The sequence below is a fragment of the Aquarana catesbeiana genome, linkage group LG01 (assembly GCF_042186555.1).
Source record: "Aquarana catesbeiana isolate 2022-GZ linkage group LG01, ASM4218655v1, whole genome shotgun sequence".
In the NCBI taxonomy this organism is placed as follows: Eukaryota; Metazoa; Chordata; class Amphibia; order Anura; family Ranidae; genus Aquarana; species Aquarana catesbeiana.
In genome coordinates this window covers 117,717,772-117,743,806 of record NC_133324.1, presented here as the reverse complement: position 1 = coordinate 117,743,806, position 26,035 = coordinate 117,717,772, and the positions used below count along the sequence as shown (strand labels likewise).

General features: G+C 46.1%; 1 protein-coding gene across 3 annotated transcripts in view; it reads right to left on the bottom strand.

The window, feature by feature from the left end:
• Nucleotides 1-1,703: 1,703 nt before the first annotated feature.
• The window catches only part of KIF2A (kinesin family member 2A), a 157,915-nt gene continuing 133,583 nt past the window's right edge, over nt 1,704-26,035 (bottom strand). For all 3 annotated transcript variants that reach the window (XM_073623266.1, XM_073623250.1, XM_073623257.1), the window contains 2 exons: nt 12,919-13,054; nt 1,704-3,915 (listed from right to left, as the gene is read on the bottom strand). In XM_073623266.1, coding sequence (XP_073479367.1) covers nt 3,830-3,915; nt 12,919-13,054 — 222 coding nt within the window. In that variant the 3' untranslated portion in view covers nt 1,704-3,829. The remainder of the gene's footprint in view (nt 3,916-12,918; nt 13,055-26,035) is intronic.

Genomic DNA, 26,035 nt, shown 5'->3' with positions numbered 1-26,035 from the left:
TTTTTTTCCCACAGCAACAATTTTGAAATAAAAAACAATATTTTTTACTTTCTGCTATAAAACACATCCAATTTAAAAAAATGCAAAAAAAAAAAAAAAAATCGAATTTCTTCATCAATTTAAGCCAATATGTAGTCTGCTACATAATTTTGGTAAAAAAAAAAATCCCAATAAGCATATATTGATTGGTTTGTGCAAAAATTATAGTTTCTACAAACCATGGGATATTTTTATGGCATTTATATTTATGGTTTTTAGTAGTAATGGTGGTGATCAGCCATTTTCAGCGGGACTACAACATTGCGGTGGAAAAATCGAACTGACACTTTTTTGGGGACCAGTGACATTATTACAGTGATCGGTGCTAAAAATATGCACTGTTACTGTACTAATGACACTGGCAGGGAAGGGGTTATCAGGGGCGATCAAAGGGTTAAGTTTACGCCTAGCTGGTGCTTGCTGTGTGGGGGATAGTCTGACTGGATGAAGACAGATCGGTGTTCCTGCTTGGCAGGAACACGATCTCCATCCTTGTCACAACAGCGATCTGCCTTGTTTACATAGGCAGATTGCCGTTCAGGGTCTCTGGGGAATGACCGCGGGTGCCCAGTGGACATCGGGTCTGCTGGACCCGTTGATTGGCATGCCGTGTCCAATCAGCGCACGATCACTCCTCCAGTGGCAGCCGCGCACCACCCAGTGGCTATTGCACTAAATGACGCACAGGTACTTGATTTCACGCAGTAGAGCCAACCTGCTTCAGTAAATATGCGGTAGGCGAGCGGTTAAGGAAAGTGAAGTGTAGTCGTGTGAACTTGTACTTTAGAGTTTCAAAAATAGAGCGCTACTGTCATGTTGATTGATGCAAACACATGAACAAAGCAATGTCCTTAAAGTGTTACAAAAGCCACAACAGTAAAATAGATCTGCCTATGCAGTAAAGCATGCTCGTTATACTCATTGTGGAACCTAAGGGGTTAATCATGTGCATTGTGTAAAAAGGCTGTTTGATCCTGTTTTCACTGATCCTCCCCTTTTTGCACTGCCCCCCCAAGCCATCTCCTTATAGAACAGAGCTTTGGGGGCAAGCTGCACATGCTCAGTTTGGTGTGTATTGCTAGAGTTTTTTTTTTATTTTCCCTTGGGAGAGTGCATGTGATCAGCACTGTCCAGAGGGTCAGGAAACCTGCAGCCTCATTGTACAATCAGGGGAGAAAGAAAATTCCTCCTAAAAACCTTCAACCAGTGCTCTTCTGGACACTGATAGAAGTCATAAGACTGCTCTAACGGCCAATGAGAAAGGGTATTTTAGCAGTTTATACAGTGCTTTTTTTTCCATGGGGGCCACATATTGGCATATCTGTCTCTGGGGGAGCCCCTGGGTTCCATACTAACAAACCGGTTCCGGGCACCTGATCACTGTGATGGCATTTGGTTGTCACAATGAACAGCCCGTGTTTCTCTCTTTGTGAATGGAAAGGAAAAAGGTACATATCTCTGCAGAGAGAGAGAGAAGCAAAAGTTTTAAAAAAATAAATAAATATAAAAAATACCTAGATCAAGGCTTGATCTAGGTCAGTGCCAAGGTTAATGAGTGTTTGGGTCAAGTAAGGGTTAAAAGGCCAAGGTCAGCATATTTTGGGTAGGATTTAAACAAAACATTGTTCTTAATTAGTAGAAGTGTCAGTGTGTTTTAGGTAGGATAAAAAAAAAAAAAAAAAGCAAAAAAAAAAAAGCAAAAAAAAAAAGCGCAGTATTGTTTCTGGGCTGTACTGCGGGTGCAAACAAATATACACATGTGGTATTGCTGTGATCATAAAGGAGGAGAATTTATTTTGGGTTGTTCATTGGTGGAAGGTTATGGTAGTAACAAGAACTATGCAGCTAAATTTAAAAAAATAATAATTATATATCTTTTTTTACTATTTTGGGACAGTTTTCCATTGAAAAAATAAATAAATAAAAAAACAAGGATATATCCATTACCATTTATCACCAAATGAAAGCCCAATTCGTCCTGAAAAAAAAGCAGAATCATCCACCTGGATGCACAAAGTAGTTGTGATATGTATGGTTTTTCTAACACATGTCAAAGTTGCAAAATTGTGCTTAGGCATGAACATCAGTTTTACCCTTAGGCACGAAGGGAGTAATGACCTGGCTGGGCAGGCACAACCTGAATGATAGAGTTCCTGTCATCAGACCATTCATTTCAACAACAATCTTCCCATACGATTATGCAAACAATTAACATGTTAGCCGGGTGTTTATTTACCTGTAAAATCATCCCTTGTGTAGGCATGCAAAAGCTCTGAGACTGCTGCTGGGCACAGCCAGCTTGCATGTGATGTCAATAGACTCAATGCTATCACTAAAGTGATACTCTATAGTGTTTTCCTACGCTCCTCTCAAGCTGCTACATAAAAGGCTATATAGAGAGGTAAGAGGGAGAGGGAGCTGGGCCAGCACAAAAACTCCCTGAGAGAAGAAGGCTATGATGTGCAAGAAGGGAGGAGACTGTGCTAAAGAAATGGTTCTTCTGAAGTAGTCACACTAGCCACTTCACAGGCACATTGCAAGTTTTTATTAAAAAAAAAGTTATGTATGGAAAGGAAATCCACTGCAAGCAAGCATTTCAAATATTTGAGTTTTCAGTGCTTTAACCTGCAATTTTTGAAGCTGGTGACAGGATTTCTAAGTGCTCATTAAAATTCAGAGCAGCTTGGAGGCACACAGGAGAAGAGGTGGAAGGGCACATATGAGCCATTCTATATCACACCCAGGACTGAATGCAATAAAAGAGGTGCTGCCGAACTGGTGGAGTCTAAAGTTGGGCTTCAAAGCAGGCTCTTCTGATTATTGTGTATAGTCTTTTACCCACCAATGAGTGATAGATGAACCAGGGCATAAATTTATCTTTCAAAAGCCAGTATCTACAGTCATAAAATGTTCTAGCTTCCAAAATAACTTTTTGACGTCAACATACGTCGATGACCCAAAATAATGGACTGCATACTCCTGCCAGCAGATTGTACACCTCTGTAGACCTCAAAGGTCTGTACTACATATTTACTATCTGGTACTTTAAGAGAGCCACATGTTCCCTACTCCTTTTATACAGTGTCATCTCTGTATGCTTGTATGGCACATCCTAAAACTGAAAACAATACAGATATTATAAATTAATTTACATAGAGGAACAAGGAATAGTTTTATTATTAAGTTAAGGCTGTGCATACTGAAAAAAAAAAAAAAACGAAAAAAAAAAAAAAAAAAAAAAAAACAAGTCAGTATCGCCTTGATAAAGGCACGCAGGAGGTGTGCACAGCTAATTCATGTAATATCGCTATCTGTACAAACACGGATGAAATGCAGGCATGCAAGTAATATAAAACCGCACGGTTGCTTTCTGCAGCATGATGAAATCCCGTAATGAAACAAAAACAAAAAAAACGGTGTATACCCTTTTAGTACACAGTATTAAACATATTTATTTAAAAAAAGAATTAAAAAAAAAAAAAAAAAAAAAAAAACAACAAAAGACAGACAGAGAACTAAAACATGAATAAATGAAGGAATCTGGACAAAGTGCCTCGCAGCCCCTATTGATAGGTTTGTGCTGTCTGGGATTGACGCTTGTCTAGACGTCAGTGTAGTGGTCTGCCCAAAACAGGAATCCATTCAAGTGACAGAGGAGGACATTTCCACTGACAGTATAAAAGTGTACTTAATGTTTCAAGTAATTGGGTTCATACGGCCACAGTTTGAGAATAAGGTTATTTTACAGTAGAAAGTTCTTAAGGTGATGATCCTTCATTAAAACCATTCTTTAAAGGGCTCGGGGCCTCTTGGGGTTTATTTGTTTGCTGGCCTGCTCCTCCTCTTGTAAAGCAGATCGGAATGACTTCACTTTATCTTTAAAAAGAAAAAACAGACAGCATTAGCAAGCAGCATGTGCATTTAAAAGGGGTTGATTTACTAAGGGAAAATAGGCTTACAAGTTGCAAAGTAATTTAATCTGAAACCAGGGGTCTCCAAACTTTTTAGGCCAAGGAACACACCAGACAGATCAGGGATAAAGTTGTGGAGAAGTTTAAAGCAGGGTTAGGTTATAAAAAGATATCCAAGCTTTGAACATCTCACAGACCACTGTTCAATCCATCATCTGAAAATGGAAAGAGTATGGCACAACTGCAAACCTACCAAGACATGACCGTCCACCTAAACTGACAGGCAGGGCAAGGAGAGCCTTAATCAGAGAAGCAGCCAAGAGGCCCATGGTAACTCTGGAGGAGCTGCAGCGATCCACAGCAAAGGTGGGAGAATCTGTCAACAGGACAACTATTAGTTGTGCACGTCACAAATATGGTCTTTATGGAAGCGTGGCAAAAAGAAATCCATTGTTGAAAGAAAGCCATAAGAAGTTCTCTTTGTAGTTTGCGAGAAGCCATGTGAGGGACACAGAAAACATGTGCAAGATGGTTCTCTGGTCAGATGAGACCAAAATGGAACTTTTCGGCCTAAAAGCAAAAACACTGTGTCGGAAAACTAGCACTGCACATCACCATGAACACACCATCCCCACCGTGAAACATGGTGGTGGCAGCATCATATTGTGGGTATGCTTTTTTTTTTAGCAGAAACAGGGAAGTTGGTCAGAGTTGATGGGAAGTTGGATGGAGCCAAATACAGGGCAATCTTTTTTTTTTTCCATTAAACGTTGTTTTATTGAACACTGTACATATGAAACATAACACTGCATGGTACATGGCAATATCGGAAACAGGGAAATCTAACACAAATGGCAGATATATATACACATTAATACATGTGGGTTCGGTGGAGTTACAGTTCGAACAGGTTATATAGGTTTTACTGAATGGGGGAGGGGTACAGGGTTAGGAGCATTCATAAACTTCTAGTGAGGATCAAGACTTAGTCACACTATTATCAGCTATTCTTGGGGATGGTCCGTGCACGTGCTAGTGGACTTAAGCGACCTGTCCCAGATTTTATATTTATCAGAGCAACCTCTATTAATATATATCATTTTTTTGTAAGGCAGGGTGTTATTCACATCTGTTTTCCACTCAGTGAAGTTGGGGGGTGTAGGCCTCATAAATACAGGGTAATCTTAGAAGTAAACCTGTTAAGAGTCTGCAAGACTTGAGACTGGGGTGGAGGTTCACCTCTCAGCAGGACAGAAACCCTAAACATACAGCCAGAGCTGCAATGGAATGGTTTAGAACAAAGCATATTCATGTGTTAGAATGGCCCAGCCAAAGTCCGGACCTAAATCCAATTGAAAATATGTAGCAAGACTTGAAAAGCTGAGTTAGACTTACAGGGAATTCCTTTTCTGAGAGTCTTCCAGAACAGCCCATGAGACCTAGGGCTCCTCCTACCAGGACAGGAAACACGTTAACCCCTACAGGATAAAAGGGCAGTCCTCTAGGCCCATGTCAATATTTCTCAAGAACCGTAGGACGTACCTGCAAAACATATGCATAATACACATAACTCAAGACATAATCGTGTGGGAATCCGGGTGTCCTGGAAGACTCTCAGAAATAAGGAGTTACCGGTAAGTCTAACTCAGCTTTTCTCCAAGCGTCTTCCAGGACAGCCCATGCGACGATGAGCCAGAACTTACCAGTCTAGGGAGGGACAACTGCCTTAAGAACCTTACGACCAAACGCTTGCCCCTGAAATGATAGGAGGTCCAGGCGATAATGTTTAACGAAGGTCGAAAAAACTGGACCATGTGGCAGCCCTGCATATTTTTCCAAGGCTTTTGTTGAGTGCGCAGTGACAAAAAGCGGAGGAACGTCCCTAATTTTGTAAGATTCAGAAACAGCTTGCTTTATTCATCTAGCCAAGGCGGCCTTAGATGCACTCTTTCCCTCCTGAGAAGAGAACAAACAAGGCGTCCGTTTTCCTAAAGGTCTTGCTGACCTCAAGATAGACAAGCAGAATTCTTCTAACATCTACAAAACTAAATTTCTTTTCTTTCTTTGTCACCCTTTGGTGTACTACAAAAGGTTGGCAGTACAATATGTCCTGAGATCTGTGGAAGGTACTGGCCACTTTAGGGACAAATCCCAGATCTGGCTTCAAAACAATCCAATCCTCACAAATTGTGAGGAAAGGCTCCCTAACTGAAAGGGCCTGCAACCCACTTACCCTACGAGCTGAGCTAATTGCCACATGGAAAATCATCTTTAAGGTAAGTAATTTAATTGAAATACCCTCCAGGGGTTCAAAAGGGAGTTTTACCAGATTCTGAAGCACCAGGGACAGGTCCCAAGTTGGACAACTTCTAACAACTACCAGCCTGGACCTAGATATTGATTTAAAAAATCTAGCTATAGTGGGATTTTCCAAGAGAGAATATCTTTGGTTTTCAGATAACCATGAGTTAAATTTTTTTCCAGACTTTGGAATATATAGCTCTAGTAACTAGCTTTCTACAATTTACCAGGGTCCTGACTACCTTGAGTCTGAAAACCACTGGGCGCATAGTATCTTTTCTTTTTCTTTTTTCAGTAAAGTTCAAGGAAGCCACCTGTGGGTGCGACCCTGGACCCTGAGACAATAAGTCTTGCGTCTTCGGGAGGCTGAGAGGAGGCTCTGATACCACAGTCTGCAGCAGGGAAAACCATGGCCTCTTGGGCCAAAAAGGAGCTATTAGGATGAGATCTGTCTCTTCTAGAAGAAACTTCCGGAGGACTTCTGGAACTAACCTGATCGGCGGAAGGCATAACAGAGGCTGAATGGCCACGGATCCGCTAGAGCAGGGGTCTCCAAACTTTGGCCCTCCAGGTGTTCAGGAACTACAATTCCCATCATGCCTAGTCATGTCTGTGAATGTCAAAGTTTTACAATGGTTCATGGGACGTGTAGTTCTGCAACAGCTGGAGGGCCGTAGTTTGGAGATCCCTGGGCTAGAACATCAATCCCCAACGCTTAATCCGCTGGGTTCAGGGAAAAGAACTTCTCAGTCTTGCAATTGCTCTGATTTTTGCCCCATCTGTAGGTAAGAACCGCAAAGACTTCCAGGTGAAGGGACCAACTGTCCCAACACACCTGGTGGCTGCTGAGATAGTCTGCCCGACAGTTTTTTGTCCCTTTCAAGTGCACTGCGGTGATCAAAGTCAGATTTCCTTCTGCCCATGATAAGATCCCCTGGGATATAGATTGAAGTATCCAACTCCTCTAGTACCTCCTTGTTTGTTCAGGTATGCAACAGTAGCGATATTGTCGGATAAAATCTGGAGATTGTGAGCCCTGATTTCCACCTGAAATGCCTGCAAGGCTCTCTGAACCGCTGGAAGCCCTCTCTGATTCGATGAAGCCCTTGCTTCCCTGGAGGACCATTTTCCCTGCGCCATTGTGTTGCTGAGGTGGGCTCCCCATCCCCAGCAACTTGCATCCGTTGTAATCCTCTGGGATATTGGAATGGACCACTGCAGACCTCTTGTCAGGTGAAGGTGCGATCTCCACCACCACAAGCTTCTTTATACCCTGGAGGGTATCAAGACCCTCGATTCCAGGGAACTTGCTTCTCTGTCCCAGTTACTTAGTAGAAACAGTTGTAGTGGGCGTTGATGAAATCTCGCTCATGGCACTGTGGGAAAGCAAGAGGTCATCAGACCTACTGCTCTTGAGATTTCTCTCAGCGAGACCGACTGACTGGTCTGTAAGGCTGATAATTGTCTGAATCATTGAGATTTTTTCCTGCAGGAGGAAATGTTTTGGTTTACTGAGCAAAATTCGTATCACAGATATGTCACCGGAATCAAGAAGGTCTTCTCTTTGTTTATTACCAGTCTATTGATTGAAGGAAGTCTTGTATGGTCTGGAGATGCAATATTTTTGGTATGACTCTGCCACCACTAGGAGGTCATCCAGGTAAGGGATAATAGTTATTGCTTTTAATCTTAACAGGGCCAGCTCCTCTCCCAACACCTTTGCAAAGATGCGTGGGGCTGTAGACAGCCCGAAGGGGAGGGTTTGAAACTGATAGTGACGGATCTCTTTCCCTATCTTGATGGCTAGTCTCAAGAACCTTTGGAAAGCTGGATGAATAGGGATGTGCAGTTAAGCATCCTTCAAATCCAAGGTGGCCATAAAGCAGTTAGGGTAAAGCAGATTTTTGATTGAAAATTTCCATTCGGAAATTGTTGTACCTGATCGAGCGGTTTAGAGACCTGAGGTTCAGAATAAGCCGATATATTCCTAATGGCTTCCTGATGACAAAAATATGGGAGTAAAAGGCCTTGCCTTGATCTGACCGGGGAACCGGGATCAGAACCTTTTGATCTTTCAAGTCTCCAATCTGGAGACCCAGGGCCATCACTTTCACCTGATCTTAGGGAGGGAAGGTGACCAATAATCTCTGGTGGCTGGGAAGAGAATTCCAGCCTGTACCCATTGGTCACTAGGTCCAGTATAAATGGAGCTGAGGTGACTGCTGCCCACTGCGGGAGGAAAGCTCTCAATCTTCCTCCCACCGGGAGACATGAGTCACTGTGGCTTGGCGGGCTGCTGAGGAGGGTTAAACAAGACCCCCCCCCTTTACCTCTGCCTTTGTGCTCAGTCCAGTTTTTTGGGGGGCCTATTGTCCTTTTCCCTTGGACCCTGCTGCATACTTTGGCCACAAAATTTTTTTCTTGCTCTCGGGAAAGGCCCTTTCTCTATCGGCGGTGTGCTCCAGTGCCTCTTGCAGACCCGGGGCAAAAAGATGATCGCCTGTTAAGGTAAGACCGCAGCTTAGACGCAGCGTCGCTCGACCAGGTTTTAGGCCATAGGCTTCTTCTGGCTGAATTCACCAAGGCCGAGGTCCTAGCAGTCATTCTAACCAACTCTGTGGAAGAATCTGCAAAAAAACAATACTGCTCGAAATAGGAGAGGGAAGGATTTCAGAATCTGTTCCCTAGAAGTTCCTGGCAACAGGTGCGTTTGTGTCAACCATACTTCTAGATTTCTGGCTACACAAGTGGAGGCTAGGGCCGGTTTGAGATTCTCAATGGATGAGTCCCAGGCTCTGCGTAGAAGGATATCGCCTCTTTTATTCATCGAATCCCTAAGCGCACCCATATCGTCATACACTAGGTCTGTGTTTTTTGAAACTTTGGAAAGAAGGTGTGTCTAACTTAGGATTCTTGCTCCATTGCTGCGCTGTGTCCTCTTCAAATGGAAACCTTTGTAGTTTACCGGAAAAGAACGGTTTTCTCTCTGGATTTTCCCACTCCAGCTTGATGGTATCAAGAAGGCAACTATGCATGGGAAAAGCTCTAGACTCTTTCTTATGCAAACCTTCGTACATGTTTAGACATTTGTACCTTCTCCTCCTCTATATCTAGGGTCATATATATATATATATAGCCTTCAATAAGTCATCAACGTCTTCCAATGACAACTTATACCTTGAGCTCTTTACGGATTCTCTATCCCTGGGCACTGTATCTGACCCTGATTCTTCCGACGAATGGGCAAATCTGGCTTCTTCCTCCGAGTCTTCACGCTCTGCTGTGGAGCGCTAGGATTGGCTGGAGTCCTTTCTAGAGATGCACCCTGTGAGGGGACCTGGATCTTGGCGATCAGTGTTTTGAATGAGCTGAACGTTGACGTTAGCTCATCTCTAACCGAGGTCAGCAATTTCTAACAGGAAACAACTGGGTCATCCTTGACTAGGCTGTCTATACAAGTGCAGCAAACTTCTTTGCTCCTTGAGGAACTCAATTTGTTTTCATAAACCGCACATTTCCCTTTTGGTGATTGCGCTTGGGACATGTCCTGAGTCTTGGTCTGCAAGAAAACAAATGATCCATACAATTTAAGCCAACCACACTCCATAACACCTTGTTTAGGAGGGAGGAAAATGTGTCCCCTTACACCAAGTCCTACTGGTTGGGGGGGGGGGAATACTCACAGGTTATGCAAGAGGGTGACAAAAAACACCCCAGGCTTACCTGTGAGGTGCTGGTGCCTGCATCCACTGCCTGTGCAGGTACTGCAGAGTAATCCATCTTGCCCCTCTGATGGTCCGCAGCCTCTGCTCTGTGTTCACCCTTTTAATACACCAGCATCCCCTGTCCGCGCCGTACGGAGACTGGAACGAACGTCTCCGGCGCCCGCTGATGATGTCATATGCCCCGGAAGTGACCCCGCCGGGTACTACCTGTGGGCCAGCTTGGAGCCCAGTAGCTCTGCTCCCTCAAGCACCGCAGCTTCCTCTTTTCCCCTGCACCTACCAGCCATGCTGTCAGCGGGGAAAGCACGCTACCATGCCGCCTCTGCAACCCGTGCTATGGGGCTGGCATCACTGTGATCCTGGCCCTCCCCAGGCACTGAGGACAGGGAATAGCAGCCACAACCAGCCTCCCCCGGTGGAGATGCCGTTCTGGCAGAGGAGAAGGTAAGCAATCCTCCTTAATAGCAACAAGAGCATTTGCTCATGAGACCTAGGGAACCAGGTTCCAGGAACATGTTACACACCCCCCCCCCCCGTCTGGAGAAAACACTAATACTGACATGGGCCTGGAGGACCGCCTTTTTATCCGGTGGGGGTTAACGTGTTTCCTGTGATGGTAGGAGGAGCCCTAGGTCTCATAAGCTGTCCTGGAAGACACTCTCCATCCAATCTGAAAGAGCTTGAGCTATTATACAGAGAAGAATGGGCAAAAATGTCACTTTCTAGATGTGCAAAGCTGGTAGAGACATATCCAAAAAGACTTGCAGCTGTAATTGCAGTGAAAGGTGGTTCTACAAAGTATTGACTCAGGGGGGCTGAATACAAATGCACACCGCACTTTTAGGATAATTGTAAAAAATGTTGAAAACCATTTATCATTTTACTTCTACTTCACAATTATGTGCCACTTCGTGTTGGTCTATCACATAAAATCCCAATAAAACACATTTACATTTTTGGTGGTAACATGACAAAATGTGGAAAATTTCAAGGCGTATGAATACTTTTTGGAGGCACTGTATATATATTTTATTACTTTCACTGTTATACAGTGTAAATTAACCCCTTATAGTAATGAATATCTGCTATTTTGCAGAGATGCCCTTAAAGTGATTAACATTGGATTTTTTTTTTAACACACATCATACTTGCCTGTTCTGTGTGGAGGTTTTGGACAGAGCAGTCCTGATCCTGCTCTTCTGGGGTCCCCTGCAGGTGCTTTTGGCTCCTCCTGCCTCCAGAGTGCCCCTATAACAAGCCACTTATTATGGGGGTACTAGTGCGGGCTCGATCCCTAGCTGCATTGTGTGCTTCTGTTGACACGCACTGTGCGTCTCGGCTCCGCCCTCTGCTCCCTCCTCCCAGGCAGTAATTAGCAGCAGGAGTCAATGGCTCCCGGTGCTGCATCTAAGCCCTGTGGGGGGGTGGTGAAAGAGCTCTTGGGCACAGCAGTAGATCGATATTGGGATCAGGCAAGTATACAGGGGGGCTGACGAGGGAGGTGGTCACAGAAGATTATTTACCCAATTATGGTAAAAATTAACTTCTGCCTTTAGAACCACTTTAAAATCACTTTCTTCTCCTGCCCAGGACTACATATCCCATGAGGCCTTGCTCCTCACACATTCAAAGGTTCTCAGTCAATTACTGGCATGTATGGACGGTGTATAGAGCTGTATGTGTGCTGCAATGTATATACTGATATGTAAATAAATAACGCGTTCTGTATGCAGGCCAATTGGCTAACCAACTAATATATTTGATCATGTCGATTCAGCCCTAGTTCACATTATTAATTACTACTCTGCAAACTGTGATTTACACAGGCATAGCAGTCCATTCATTTGAATGGGCTGCTGTGCCTCCTGAAACACAGGGGAAAGGTTCCTGTACAATTTCTGAAATCACAGACCATACAGGAAGAGCAAACGCAATATAGTTCCCAGTGCAGGAGTTAACAGTGTGTGTAGCGTGTCTTTAGGATAAATGGCACCTGCATCCTTCGTTTTAGAAAGAAACCAAATAAAACGGGCCACTCCGGGTGGAGTTGGTGCCTGTTGACGTCATATGCTGCTGCAGAGATAGGTAGAGGTGTTTCTATAAGTGTATTGCCGACTTTTGTATGTTTTTATTGATGTGGTTTTAATTAAAATCTTTAATATACTACACTATAAGAGCTTAATTTCCTGTCACGACATGGCACTGCTTTATATTTGTGGTGCTGGGTGTCCTTTGAAAGCAGACTAGCGGGCAGTAAGCTGTGCACGGAATGCAAGATCCATGCAATGTGGGATGATCTACACATGCTGTCTGCCTCCGATTGGAGCTATAAATCTCGACTGGTGCATGGAATGTGGGATCCATCCAGCTCAGGACGGCTTATACATGCCGTTTGCCAGTGATTGGGGCTATACATTTCGGTAAGCACTATATTTGGGTTATAGAAGTTACAGTGCGCATCTTTCATTTAAATTGTTTCATCGGTGGATAAATCCATATCACTGTGATGAACAATCTTTGTTGAGCCTTTGATGGACACTTTTCTTCTGTGATATTTGTCTTTGGCACTATTTTATGTGTTTCATGATTTATTTTATAATGATATATTTTGGATTGCACATATTGTTTCTTTGCTATAGTTGAGTTGTTTGCACTATCCATCACCTTCTTATCATTTTACTTTTGGGAGCTACATTTAGCCTACATCTGTTGGAAAGTTGCATATTCCTTGCAAGTTGCCTCACTACCCATCAGCATAGACTTTGATAATTACATAAGAGTAGTACCTTTTGTTGCCATATTTTGCCAAGTAAAGAGTATCCATTTCAACTGTATATTTAGCCAAACTGCATGGGTGAAGTTTCTTTTCATTATGAAATTGCAAAACAACATTTTTGTGGCAAACTTTCCAAAATCAGCCCAAGTCACTGCAGTGTACATACCTCTTAACTCTGCTAGAATGTCAATCTTTTGCTCCAGGATTGCTTCCAGCTGTGTAGCGTATGAATCCACATCATAATCTACCTCCTCTGTCATCTCTAGTAGAGCCTTCTCATCTTCCAGCCATCGGATGGACTCCTGTTGAGACAAAACAACTTCTAAATCTAAATGGATTTTCTTGGGGGCCTGGGACTGGAGGACCATGGGAAGAAAAACTTGACTTCAGTACACTAACCCAATTGCTTTCCAGGGGTAATTTCAAATATGGCAGTTTGACCAGTTCCAGACCGCCCCACAGCATATACAGTTGTGCTCATAAGTTTACATACCCTGGCAGAATTTACGATTTCTTGGCCATTTTTCAGAGAATATGAATAACAAAAAAACATTTTTCACTCATGGTTAGCATTTGGCTAAAGCCATTTATTATCAACTGTGTTTACTCTTTTTAAATCATAATGGCAACAGAAACTACCCAAACGACCCTGATCAAAAGTTTACATACTCTGGTCATTTTGGCCTGATAACATGCACACAAGTTGACACAAAGGGGTTTGAATGGCTATTAAAAGGTAACCAGCCTCACCTGTGATCTGTTTGCTTGTAATTAGTGTGTGTGTGTATAAAAGGTCAATGAGTTTCTGGACTCCTGACAGACTCTTGCATCTTTCATCCAGTGCTGCACTGATGTTTCTGGATACTGAGTCATAAGGGAAGCAAATGAATTGTCAAAGGATCTGCGGGAAAAGGTAGTTGAACTGTATAAAACAGGAAAGGGATAGAAAAAGATATCCAAGGAATTGAGAATGCCAATCAGCAGGGTTTAAACTCTAATCAAGAAGTGGAAAATGAGGGGTTCTGTTGAAACCAAACCACAGTCAGGTAGACCAACTAAAATTTCAGCCACAACTGCCAGGAAAATGGTTCGGGACGCAATGAACAACCCACAAATAACTTCAGGTGAAATACAGGGCTCTCTGAAAACATATGGTGTGACTGTTTCAAGATGCACAAAAAGGAGGCACTTGAAGAAAGATGGGCTGCATGGTCGAGTCACCAGAAGAAAGCCATTACTAGGCAAATGCCAAAAAAGTATCCCGCTTACAATAAGCCAAATAGCACAGAGACAAGCCTCAAACCTTCTGGCACAGTCATTTGGAGTGATGAGACCAAAAATATGTTTTTTTTGTCATACTTACCTGTAAAATCCTTTTGAGTACATCATGGGACACAGAATTACGCTAATATTCATTACCTGCTGGGTTATACTTCTCCAGGTGAATGGACACTGGTAGACCAAAGGTCTTTAGACAGGAAGTGATCCCCTATATAACCCCTCCCATACAGGAAGTACTTCAGTTTTGTAGCAAGCACTGAATCCTCAAAAAGAGGGGAGGGACATATGTGTCCCATGATGTACTCAAAGAAAAGGATTTTACAGGTAAGTATGACGAAAAAATCCTATTTTCTTTTTCATACATCATTGGACACAGAGTTAGGCTAATATTCATTACCTGCTGGCATGCCCCAGAGCAATAGCCTTGAGGGGAGGGAGACACCCTGCCAAACAATAGCCATCAGACCTTATATGGCAGACTGCAGTACACTACGGCCGAAAACCGACTCCTCGGCTGCTCGAACATCCACTTGATAAAATTTAGTGAACGTATACACTGAAGACCAGGTAGCAGCCTTACAAATCTGAGCCACAAATACCTGATGGCGAAAAGCCTAGGAGGTTCCTACACCCCTGGTAGAAAGAGCTCTCACCCTAAAGGGAGGAGCTTTACATTTCAGACTATAGGCCTGAATGACCAATTGACTGACCCAATTGGCAATGGAAGCGGTCTGCCGCTTCTTGGGTCCTTTTAGTAAAACAAAAAAGGAGTCTGAACCTCGGATCTCTGCAGATCTAGAAAAATAAACATTGACCGCCCAGACAACAGCCAAAGAATGCAGTCATCTCTCTTCCGCCGAACGAGGCCAAGAGAAAAAAGAAGGCAAAATAATGTCCCGATTTAAATGAAAGGCCGACACCACTTTTGGCAAAAAGGGTGGAACAAGGTCGTAACACGACCCTGTCCTGGTGAAGGATCAAGTATGGTTCCCTGCACGAAAGGGCCACCAAATCCGACACCCTTCTAGCCGAGGTGATGGCCATCAGGAAGGCTACCTTGCGTGACAGCAAGTCTAATGGAATTTCCTTGATAGGCTCAAGTGGTTGTTTCTGTAACACAGACAGCACCAAGTTCTAGTCCCAGGGACACATAGGTGACCTAATGGGGGAAAGCAAGGGAGTTGCCCCATGCATAAAGGTTCGGACCAGTGAATGGGAGGCTGTACTCAAAACCAATCCGATTTCCACAGCTGACTGTAGAAAAAAAGAATTCTCCCAATCACGTATTTCTGAGGATGCCATTTTTTTGGCTTCACACCAAGCAATATAAGTTTTTCAGACCTTATGATAGATCTTCCTAGTGACAGCTTTTCTAGCATTAACTAGGGTAGGCACCACTGGTCCCGAGATGCCACGGTCCTTTAACATCCTGGTTTCAATAGCCATGGCGTCAAATTTAGAGACTGTAAATTGGGGTGGAATATAGGACCTTGAGACAGTAGATCGGGGTGACGTGGAAGCGTCCATGGCCCGTCTATCGTCAGTCTCAATTTCCGGGAACCAGTGCCTTCTGGGCCAGGCTGGTGCCACCAGAATGACTGTAACCCCCCTCTCCGAATCCTGTGCAACAAACGTGGAAGGAGAGGGACCAGAGGGAAGCATAAACCAGGGAGTACTGGCTCCATGGAACTACCAGAGCATCTGCTCCGATTTCCAGAGGATCTCTTGTTCGGGACACAAACTGCTGTAAGCTTGTTGTTGAACCTGGGTGCCAGTAGGTAGACCTCTGGCCATCCCCAATGTTGGCAAATTTCCTGGAACACCCCAAGGTGTAGGGACCTTTCCCCTGGGCAGATCTGCTGGCGGCCGAGATAATCTGCCTTCCAGTTCTCTACTCCTGGGATATGGACTGCTGATAGAAATGGCACATGTCCAGGTTAGTATGTGGCTCACCTCCTTCAGAGCTGAACGACTCCTGGTACCGCCTTGGTGGTTTATATAAGCCACTGCAGTGGCATTGTCGGACTGAACCCTGATAGGGCAGTCCTGAAGCTCCACCGTAGGGCCAGACGTACTGCCCGTAATTCCAGGATGTTGATGGGCAGGATCTGTTCTGTCCTTGACCATTTCCTTGAGCTGTGAGCCCCTCTAGGGTCGCTCCCCAGCCTGAGAGACTGGCATCTGTAGTCAGTACTCTCCAAGTTACCAGGAGGAAGGATTTTCCTTTTTGAAGGTTCTGATCCTGCAACCACCAGTTTAGACTTAAGTGTGCTTAAGATCCTTGCGGGTGGCAAGAATACTCTTGCTTGGACCATATCTAGGATCAGGCCTAAATACTTTAGACTTTGGGCTGGTTTCAAGGCTGACTTTTCATTATTTATGATCCAGCTTAAGCTTTTCAAATACCGCACTGTGCATGTTATGCTCTGTCCTAGACCCTGTAATGAGTGATCTCTGAACGGGAGGTCGTCCAGATACCCCAGGACCAGGATCCTGTGGGCCCTTGAAAGACCCAGTACTGGTGCTAGGACCTTTGCGAACACCCGGGGAGCTGTAGCAAGCCCGAAGGGTAGAGCCACAAACAGAAAAGGACATTCCTCTACTGCAAATCGCAGGAACTTCTGATGATGCTGAAGCATAGGAACGTGCAAATACGCATCTTTTATATCGATGAAGGCTAAAAAGTCTCCCATCTAGAGCTAGGCTACAATTGAGCGGACAGACTCCATCCTAAAGGACTGGATTAGTAGATACTGGTTCAGGGATCTTAGGTCCAAAAATGGGCCTTGTGTCCCAGTTTGGTTTTTGAACCGTAAACAGGTTCACTCTTTTGGATACAGGAACCTGTACAATCACTCCTTGATGCACTAAATGATGTAGTGCCCGAAATAAGTCTTTTTGGAGGATCCGAGGGAACGCTGGATCCTAGAAACCTCTGAGGGGGATGCCTCCCCCCGCAACTCCAGCTTGTAACCGCGGGATATAGTTGAGGTGATCCACTCGTCTTGAACTATTGTTCTCCAAATGTCCACAAAGTGCAGCAGCCTTCCCCCCACCCGATAGAGTGGGGGCGTCCCCTCAAAAGGAGGGCTTGGTGCTGGGTTTAGAAGAGTTTTCTACCCAGGGCTTTTTCTGGCCGTGCGGCTTGCCCCTGGCCCTAGCGCCCTGTTGGCAGAACTGTCTTTGCGTTGACATTTGAGGAAGCCGTCCCTGAGGTTTTAAACGAGGGACGCCTGGTGCTTTTCTCCACAGGAAGTAGAGAACTCTTCCCTCCGGAAATCTTTTGGATATATTTGTCCAAATGATCACCAAATAAATGTTCCCCCATGAAAGGGAAAACCTGCCACAAAAGTCTGCGCATATGTACAGACAAGAGAGCCAAACGAGAAATCTGCTGTATTGAATCCTTTTAAGGCGTCAACAGCAAAAACACAAAGCTTGAGGAATATCTGTTATTTTCAGCCAGATCATCCTCCCCGTTAGGCCTGTCAGGCCCTCTGATCTGATCCTTTACAGACTGGCAGATACCAATTGCTGCAACAGCTGGCTGAATAGCTGAACTGGCAAAAGAAAAGGAAGCTTTTAATAACAACTCCAATTTCTTGTCAACAGGGTCTTTTCAAGCCCTGTGCGTTACCTACTGGACAAGTTAAGTTCTTGTTTAAGAAAGAGACTGCTGCATCTACGGCTGGCGTGCTCCACTTCTTAAACTTTTCATCCATGGGATATAAAAAGGGAAAACTGCTTAAAGTGGAATAAAAATCCTGTCAGGGTATTCCCAATCAGTATACATCGCCTGTTCCAACAGAGGGTGTAAGGGGAACGCCTGTGCGGCCTGAAGAGGCCTCAGGGACCCCAAAAAAGGACCAGGGGGGCTCAGTAACCTCTGCAAGAGGCAACTTAAAAGCAGAACTAACCAGTCAGGATCAAAATCTTTGCGACTGAGGGGCAGACATCAACTGGATATCTTCTTGTCCAGATTGCTCGGAAGCAGACTCATCCGCCAGGCCCTCCACAGAATCCTGAGGTTTTAGCTCTTCCCCATCCTCAACCCATTCCTGCTCCAAATTAGGAGGCTCCGGGGAGGGGGATCTGTCACATTTCTTGCCACCCTGCGGGATGGAGGCCATCATGCCAGCAATCCTGTGCTCTAACCCGGCTAGGGCCGAGGACAGTTCATCCTTGGAGATAAGGGTTAAAGCAGCATCGCTGACTGTAGGCACAATACCAGATAGGTGCAGCGGCTCAGATTGCCCGGAAGCCTCTGGTCTTTAAGGGGATATGACTAGGTTCATCAGAAACTAACGATGACATACGTGGGCCCTTCCCTGTAGTGTTAGTCTGCTCCTCTTTTTTGAAGACATCTACTAGCCACAAAAAGAGTATCTGGGTGTAATACTAACATACCTCAGAAGGGAGACACTTTAATAAGGCACACCAAGCCCTTATGCAACAATCCTGCTAAGCACCTTTAGCCTGCCAAGCAACACCTGGTGACTTACGTGACCCGGGTAAGGAGAAATGCACCGCTGCAAATGCCTGGTTCAGAGCCTGCTCTATGTCCCACAGCTGCTTTCTGGAAGCGCCGCATGCTTGGCATATACAGCTTAAATAAGCTGGCTGTGAGCTGGAACGTTCTGTGCATGCGTACGCACGCACGAGGTCCCGGCGAACGGGCGTGGTTGTATTCGCATATGACGCAAATTTTTGTACGTCCAGATAAAGGCTACAGTGCATGAGCGCAAACAGCTAAGCCCAGCGGGACTATTGCGATCGCACGTGCGCCATGGCGAACCAAGGCGAAATGGCGCACCATCATACAGGTAAAAAACAGCCAGACACAAGCAATAAAAAGGTACACTTTGCAAACGCCCACAGCTAGCCCAAAACTATCCCGTATGGTCACCGCACATAGGTGTCCAGCCTCTGGCTAGTTTGACTGATTGTTACAATCACTGGGACACCCCACAATAAGTGAATAAAGTGGTTTCACTTACCCATCCAGGCACAGGTCAGCTTAGAAACTATAAGTCCAATCTTTACCCTTCACAGCGGGTTCCTGTCACTTAAGGACTGGGTACCCTTTTCATGTTTAGGGTCCACTCCCTTGGACCTGTACAGCACCCTGCAGGAATGCCTTAGCGCTGTGGTGTCCAGGATTCTACTCCGCAGGGTCCAGCGCTCGAAGGCCACATTACAGGCAAAACCTCCCAGGATCTTGAGTCTTTTTTGCGAGGCTTGGGTATTGTAACGATATCAAGTACGGGACATGAAAAGCTGTAGCTAGCTGCCATCTTGTGTGGAAGTAGCCATGACAGTTTGGCTAACCATGTAACCTTACAGAAAACTCTGAACTCCCTCCTTCCTCGTCTTAGGAATTCAAAGCTTTTTAAGTTCAACAGAAAAGGTTATCTCAACAGAGAAAACAGAACCAGGTTAGGTCAGTAGAAAACATCTGTTGTAAGGGCAGTGTTCAGGCCTGTCGTAAAACTGTCACCCTCCCCATTCAGAGACCTAACAGGCCTCGGTTGTAAATTTTCTGAATACACCTCAGTAGAATAAGTATGAAATTTCAGCATGTTTTATAACTTCTGACTTAGTAATAGCACAGCCATAATCTGGACATATTTACTTTCCTCAGATTATATGGAACGTTTCAAGTCCAGACAGCCCTATGTCAGGTCATATGGGAAACCCCTGGGACCACTTATTCCTCCAAAGCAGGCTATACGTTATAGAGATGGCATGTTTAGACTTGTTTTGAAGGAAATCTCAAGTTGAATAATAATATGGATATTTGGAGTCTGTAAACACTATAGATGCAGATATATGAATATGTATTACAAAATCTACCTGGGACGTGGTCATGAGTGTAGACACCTCCCAGCAACCAACCCCTAAACAGGATGACCAGATGATTGGTTACTGGTCGCTGTCAACACACCCTTTGATTTGACAGAAAAGAGGAGATGCCAAGACAATGGGCGGTTCTCCTTTTACCATCCAAGAAGATACATCTGCCAAGTCGAGAACCGAGTACCTAGCTCATCGATCAAACTCTGATCAACCTTTGGACATTAATTGCAAGTATTCTTTCTTCCCAATTCTACCTTATTGCTTTGTGGCTGTATATTGTCTTTATCTTTTGAAACATCTTTTTTCTGTAAATATTTTATTTGCATCAACTTTGACCTTTTCATAATAAACCCTTATGTTGAAAAGTGTTAACCTTGTCTCTAAAGCTCTTAATGCAAGCTATAAACGAACCCGCCTTTTGAAGGGCGCTACTGTTGTAGAGTAAGACTCTGAGCAGACCTGTCTGTGGTGGCAGTGTGTGTGGCAGACGCTTATTCTAAAATTATAATTGGTATTGCTAAAATTACGAGTCTCCCCTGGCTCAGTCTTTTAAAACGGGGGTGGTGGCAGTTAAAGGGTTAATTGTGTAATTAGCCCACTGACAATCGCTCTCAGGTTGCTCGCACCTAGATTGTGGTCCTGCAAGCTGGAAAATCTTTGTGCTGGGCGCAGCTGAGAGTGGCATTGTTACGTAAGTGACAGCGTGGTGTGAGGTTGGCCGGTCCTTCGTTGCAAGTTAGCGAGGAGGGCGGGGATCTGACACCCGCGTTCGTCACATATTGGTTGGCAGCGTAGCGGGATAGTTTCGCATTAAGAGCATTCAGTGCATTGTTAGGAATTAGCTCTGCACTGAAGGATTGTAACCTTTGTGGAAACAGTCCTTAGAGACAAGCTGGTGCGTATTTTTTTTTATTTTTTTTTTAAGAGAGACATACAGCAACAGCTCCTTTCTACACCTTCTTCCTATCTCTTCTTTCTGTTCTATCTTTTCTGCTTGCAACATGTCTGGGTTATCAGCATATAAAAAGATGAGCAAGAATGAACTGACTGTTGAGTGCGCAGAAAGAGGAATTGATGTCGGTGGCAAAAATCGTGAAGGCTTGATACATGCCTTACAGGAGTTTGATATCCGTGCAGACCAGAACCTGGGGGAAACTGGACCAGAAAGGGTTTCCGCTAATCCAGAGCCCAGTGGTTCAGAGACGGCCTCACCAGATGGGCAAGCAGAGACTGACACTGGAATACCACGGATTGTTACCTCCAAGCCACCAAAAGAGCAGGCCAGCATCAGATTGCCTGAAACCATCATAGACTCTCTTCAAATGCAAGAAACTCTACAAAACCTCAGGGAGACGGATCCTGTGGTGTACCTGCAGTTTCTTGAGCGCCAGGCTGCGGCCGGGAGAGAGGCTGTGGAACGCAGGGCTGAGCGAGAGGAACGCCAGGCTGAGAGGGAGGCTGATCGTCGGCACGAATTGGAGATGGCTAGGCTCCAGCAGCAGTGACAGGCTCAGAACCTCGGATCCCTAGAGCACAGGGATGCCTCTCTGCCAGTGATCCCGGCAGCCAAATTTCCAGTTATGGAAAAGGACAGTGACATTGACGTGTATCTACTGTCGTTTGAAAAAACTTGCCGTCAGTACCATCTGCCCCCAGCACAATGGGCCCGGTATCTGACACCAGGGCTACGAGGCAAGGCCCTGGATGCTTATGTCGAACTGTCAGAAGAGCAGTGCGACGATTATGAGGCCCTAAAGGCTGCAATCATCCAAAAGTTTCAGCTAACCCCGGAAGTGTACCGGAAGCGTTTTAGGTCCTTGCAAAAGGGGCCTGGAGACTCATACATGGATGTGGTAGGTCGCTTACGCACCACATTCCGGCAGTGGACTAAAGGCTTGAAAGCCGATTCTTTTGAATCCCTGGAAGATCTTATGATTGAAGATCAACTTTTGCACATCTGTCCTACAGACGTCAGACAGTTTGTGCTGGAGCGAAAGCCAACCTCTGCCAAAGCAGCAGCAGAACTGGCAGATACCTATATCCACTCTCAGGTATCTGACCATCGCAAGGCTCCTCTGAATGGCTGGAAAGGAGGGAAATCGCACACGGCAACCCCTCCTCTGCCTACCAAACAAGTTCCTCAGCAGCTGGAACCTGCAACTCCTGGAGCCAAGGCCTTCCTAACTGACAAACGCAAATGCTACAACTGTGGGGAAGCCGGACATCTCAGGACGCAGTGCCCTGAGCAGAAGAAGACGACATCACCTGGCCATCCGGCTAGCAACCCTTCTGCTGTGCTGCTCGTCAGTGGGAAACCTCCCGGAACCAATGCCAACTTGCAGCCAGACATCGTAGGCCACCGGACTGTAACAGGCTTTCGTGACACCGGAGCCGAAGTCACATTGGTCAGACCAGAGGTTATAGAAGAAACAGACATCATCCCAGAGAAGTTCCTTACCCTCACCGGAGTTGGGGGGACCCGTTCCCGTGTACCCCGTGCCTATGTTTTCATTGATTGGGGTGCCGGAAGTGGGATGAGAGAGGTGGGTGTCTCGGAGGAGATCCCCACTGTGGTGTTGTTGGGTTCTGATTTAGGTACCCTTGTTTCATACTATGCCCCTGCTAAGAGCACCCAGGATGCTCCCACGGATCTCTCTGGACCTACCAAGGTACTGTTTACAGATGTTGGGGTAATATCTGGGCAACCTGTAGATGGACCGAGGGAGGGGGAGGGTGGAGTGGAAGTGCAAGGTCCTCCTTCTTCAGAGACAGGAGAGAAGGCCCCCTTGCTAGTGAAGGTAACTGATGTATGTTCCAATGATGCTGAACGGATAAAGGTTAAATGTGATGATGATGATAATGATGATAATGATGATGATAATGCATTGCCAGTATTGGTGGTCACTCGCAGTGCTGCAAAGGCAGCCAAGGTGCAGGCCCTGGTCGCAGAACAGCAGGAGGAGGTCTCTGGGCCCTCTCCCTGTTCTGACCCAGTGGACTCCACCTCTGTTGAGCCTCAGCAGCCGTCCATGTTTGCCACAGGACTGCTGGCTGGGACCTGTTGTTCCGCCTTTGAAACAGCACTGCAGACAGACCAAACACTAGCACAGCTCAGGAGTCTAGCTGATCGCCCCCCTGCAGAGAATGACAAACAAAAGGTCTATTGGGACAAAGGTAAACTGTACAGAGAAAATATGCCTGCAGAGGGGAATGAGGCTGACCTAGGTAGCAGGCAGCTGGTTGTACCCAGTCAATTTAGGGGACAGCTGCTAAAAGTGGCTCATGAGATTCCCCTCGCAGGGCACTTGGGGATCACTAAGACCCGAGGGCGGTTGATACATAACTTTTATTGGCCTACGATGCTCGCTGACATAGCTGACTACTGTCGGTCCTGTGTTACCTGCCAGCGAGTTGGCAAGGCAGGGGATGTACACAGAGCTCCGCTAAAACCTTTGCCTGTGATTGACGAACCTTTTAAGAGGGTGGCAGTGGATATCATTGGGCCTTTGGCCATCCCTAGCAGTTCAGGCAAATGTTATATCCTTACAGTTGTCGACTATGCCACGCGTTATCCAGAGGCGGTGGCTCTCTCCTGCGTCCGGGCAGAAAAGTTCGCTGATGCTCTGCTGGGAATCTTCACAAGAGTGGGATTCCCGGCTGAGCTCATTAGCGATCAAGGCCCTCAGTTTGTGTCCGACTTGATGCAAGCTCTCTGTCGGAAAATACAGATGACGCATATCATGGCCAGTCCTTATCACCCACAAACGAACGGTTTGTGCGAGCGTTTCAATGGAACCTTGAAACAAATGTTGTGCACCTTTGTGCACTCCCAGGGTAAGGACTGGGAACGATATCTGCCTCATCTGCTGTTTGCTTACAGAGAGGTGCCTCAGGAGTCCACAGGCCTTTCGCCATTTGAACTTTTGTACGGACGGAGGGTAAGAGGACCCCTGGACCTAATCCGTGAGACCTTGGAGGGCAAGATTGCCGACTCAAAGGTCTCTGTTGTGGATTATGTCCTAAAATTCAGAGATAAAATGGAGACGCTGGTGGAAATTGTGCGGGAGAACATGACCCAGGCCCAGACTAGGCAGAAAGAGTGGTATGACCGTAATGCTAGGGAGCGGACCTATGACATTGGTCAGAAGGTGTATGTTCTGCTTCCCCTGCGGCAGAACAAACTCCAAGCAGCATGGGAAGGCCTGTACACCATCAACCAGCGTCTGAATGATGTCACCTATTTGGTCAGGTTGGGAGAAGGGCGTAGACGGCAGAAGGCCATTCATGTTAACTTGATCAAAGCCCATCATGAGCGCATGGCCTATGTCATGCCGGTCTGCAGCAGGCCAGAGCCTGAGGAGGCTGATCCACTTCTAGACCTGCTAGCAGACACCAGGGAGGTAGACTCAGAACTCCTGATAAACTCCAATCTTACCCCCACCCAGGTACCTGGACTGAAGCGAGTGCTGGCAGTACATGGTAGCAGGTTTACGGGAAAACCTGGGAGGACACACCTCGTTGTCCACCAGGTGGACACCGGGGCACATCCCCTCATTAAACAGTCGGCCCATCACGTCTCCCTGGAGGTGTTGGCCGACATGAAAAGGGAGGTGGAGGAAATGCTGCAGCTGGGGGTGATTCAGAAGTCCCACAGTGCCTGGGCGTCCCCAGTAGTCTTGGTCCCCAAAAAGGACCAGACGACCAGGTTCTGTGTGGACTACCGGAAGCTGAATGCCATCACTACTGCAGATGCCTACCCCATGCCCCGGATTGATGAGTTGTTAGATAGGCTGGCGGCTGCCCGTTATATAACAATCATGGATCTGAGCAGGGGGTACTGGCAAATTCCTCTGGCCCCTGAGGCTCGGGAAAAGTCGGCCTTCATCACCCCATTCGGATTGTTCGAGTTTACCGTCATGCCGTTTGGGATGAAGAATGCCCCAGCTACCTTCCAGAGAGTCATGAATGACTTACTGGAGGGGCTGGAAACCTTTGCCGTAGCCTACCTGGATGACATCGCCGTGTTCAGCCCTACCTGGGAAGAACACCTGGTGCACCTGTCACAGGTCCTGGACCAACTGACAGCTGCCAATCTGACTGTAAAACCCAGTAAGTGTCAGATTGGCATGACTGATGTGCAGTACTTGGGACACCAGGTAGGAGGAGGTACCCTGAAACCCGAGACAGGGAAGGTTGAGGCCATCCTGGCCTGGCCTACCCCTCAAACCAAAAAGCAGGTTATGTCTTTCTTGGGGACCGCTGGCTATTATAGGAAATTTGTATGTAACTATAGTGGCCTGGCCAAACCTCTGACTGACCTAACCAAAAAGAAACTGCCCAAGGTGGTGTCTTGGACACCAGCATGTGAGCAGGCATTTCAGGCCTTGAAGGAGGCGCTGGCCAGCGCACCTGTGCTGCAGGCTTCAGACTTCACCCGCCGTTTCCTTGTGCAGACGGATGCCTCTGCCTTTGGATTGGGTGCCGTCCTGAGCCAGGTGGACGAGGCCGGAGAGGAGCATCCCATCCTTTACCTGAGCAGGAAGCTGCTTCCCAGGGAAGTAGCATATGCCACGATCGAAAAGGAGTGTCTTGCGATCGTGTGGGCTCTCCAGAAGTTACAAACGTACCTTTATGGACGGCACTTCACTGTGATCACGGATCCCAATCCCTTGAGCTGGCTAAATCGTGTTGCTGGGGAGAATGGCAAACTACTTCGGTGGAGCCTAATTCTTCAGCAATACGATTTCACCATCCAGCATAAGAAAGGCAGTGCCCATGGCAATGCTGATGGGCTGTCACGACAAGCCGAGCCCGCAGGAGTCGGTTGCGTCAGGAGGGAAATTGTAGTTCCCTCCCATGCAACCACCTAAGGGGGGAGGTGTAACGATATCAAGTACGGGACATGAAAAGCTGTAGCTAGCTGCCATCTTGTGTGGAAGTAGCCATGACAGTTTGGCTAACCATGTAACCTTACAGAAAACTCTGAACTCCCTCCTTCCTCGTCTTAGGAATTCAAAGCTTTTTAAGTTCAACAGAAAAGGTTATCTCAACAGAGAAAACAGAACCAGGTTAGGTCAGTAGAAAACATTTGTTGTAAGGGCAGTGTTCAGGCCTGTCGTAAAACTGTCACCCTCCCCATTCAGAGA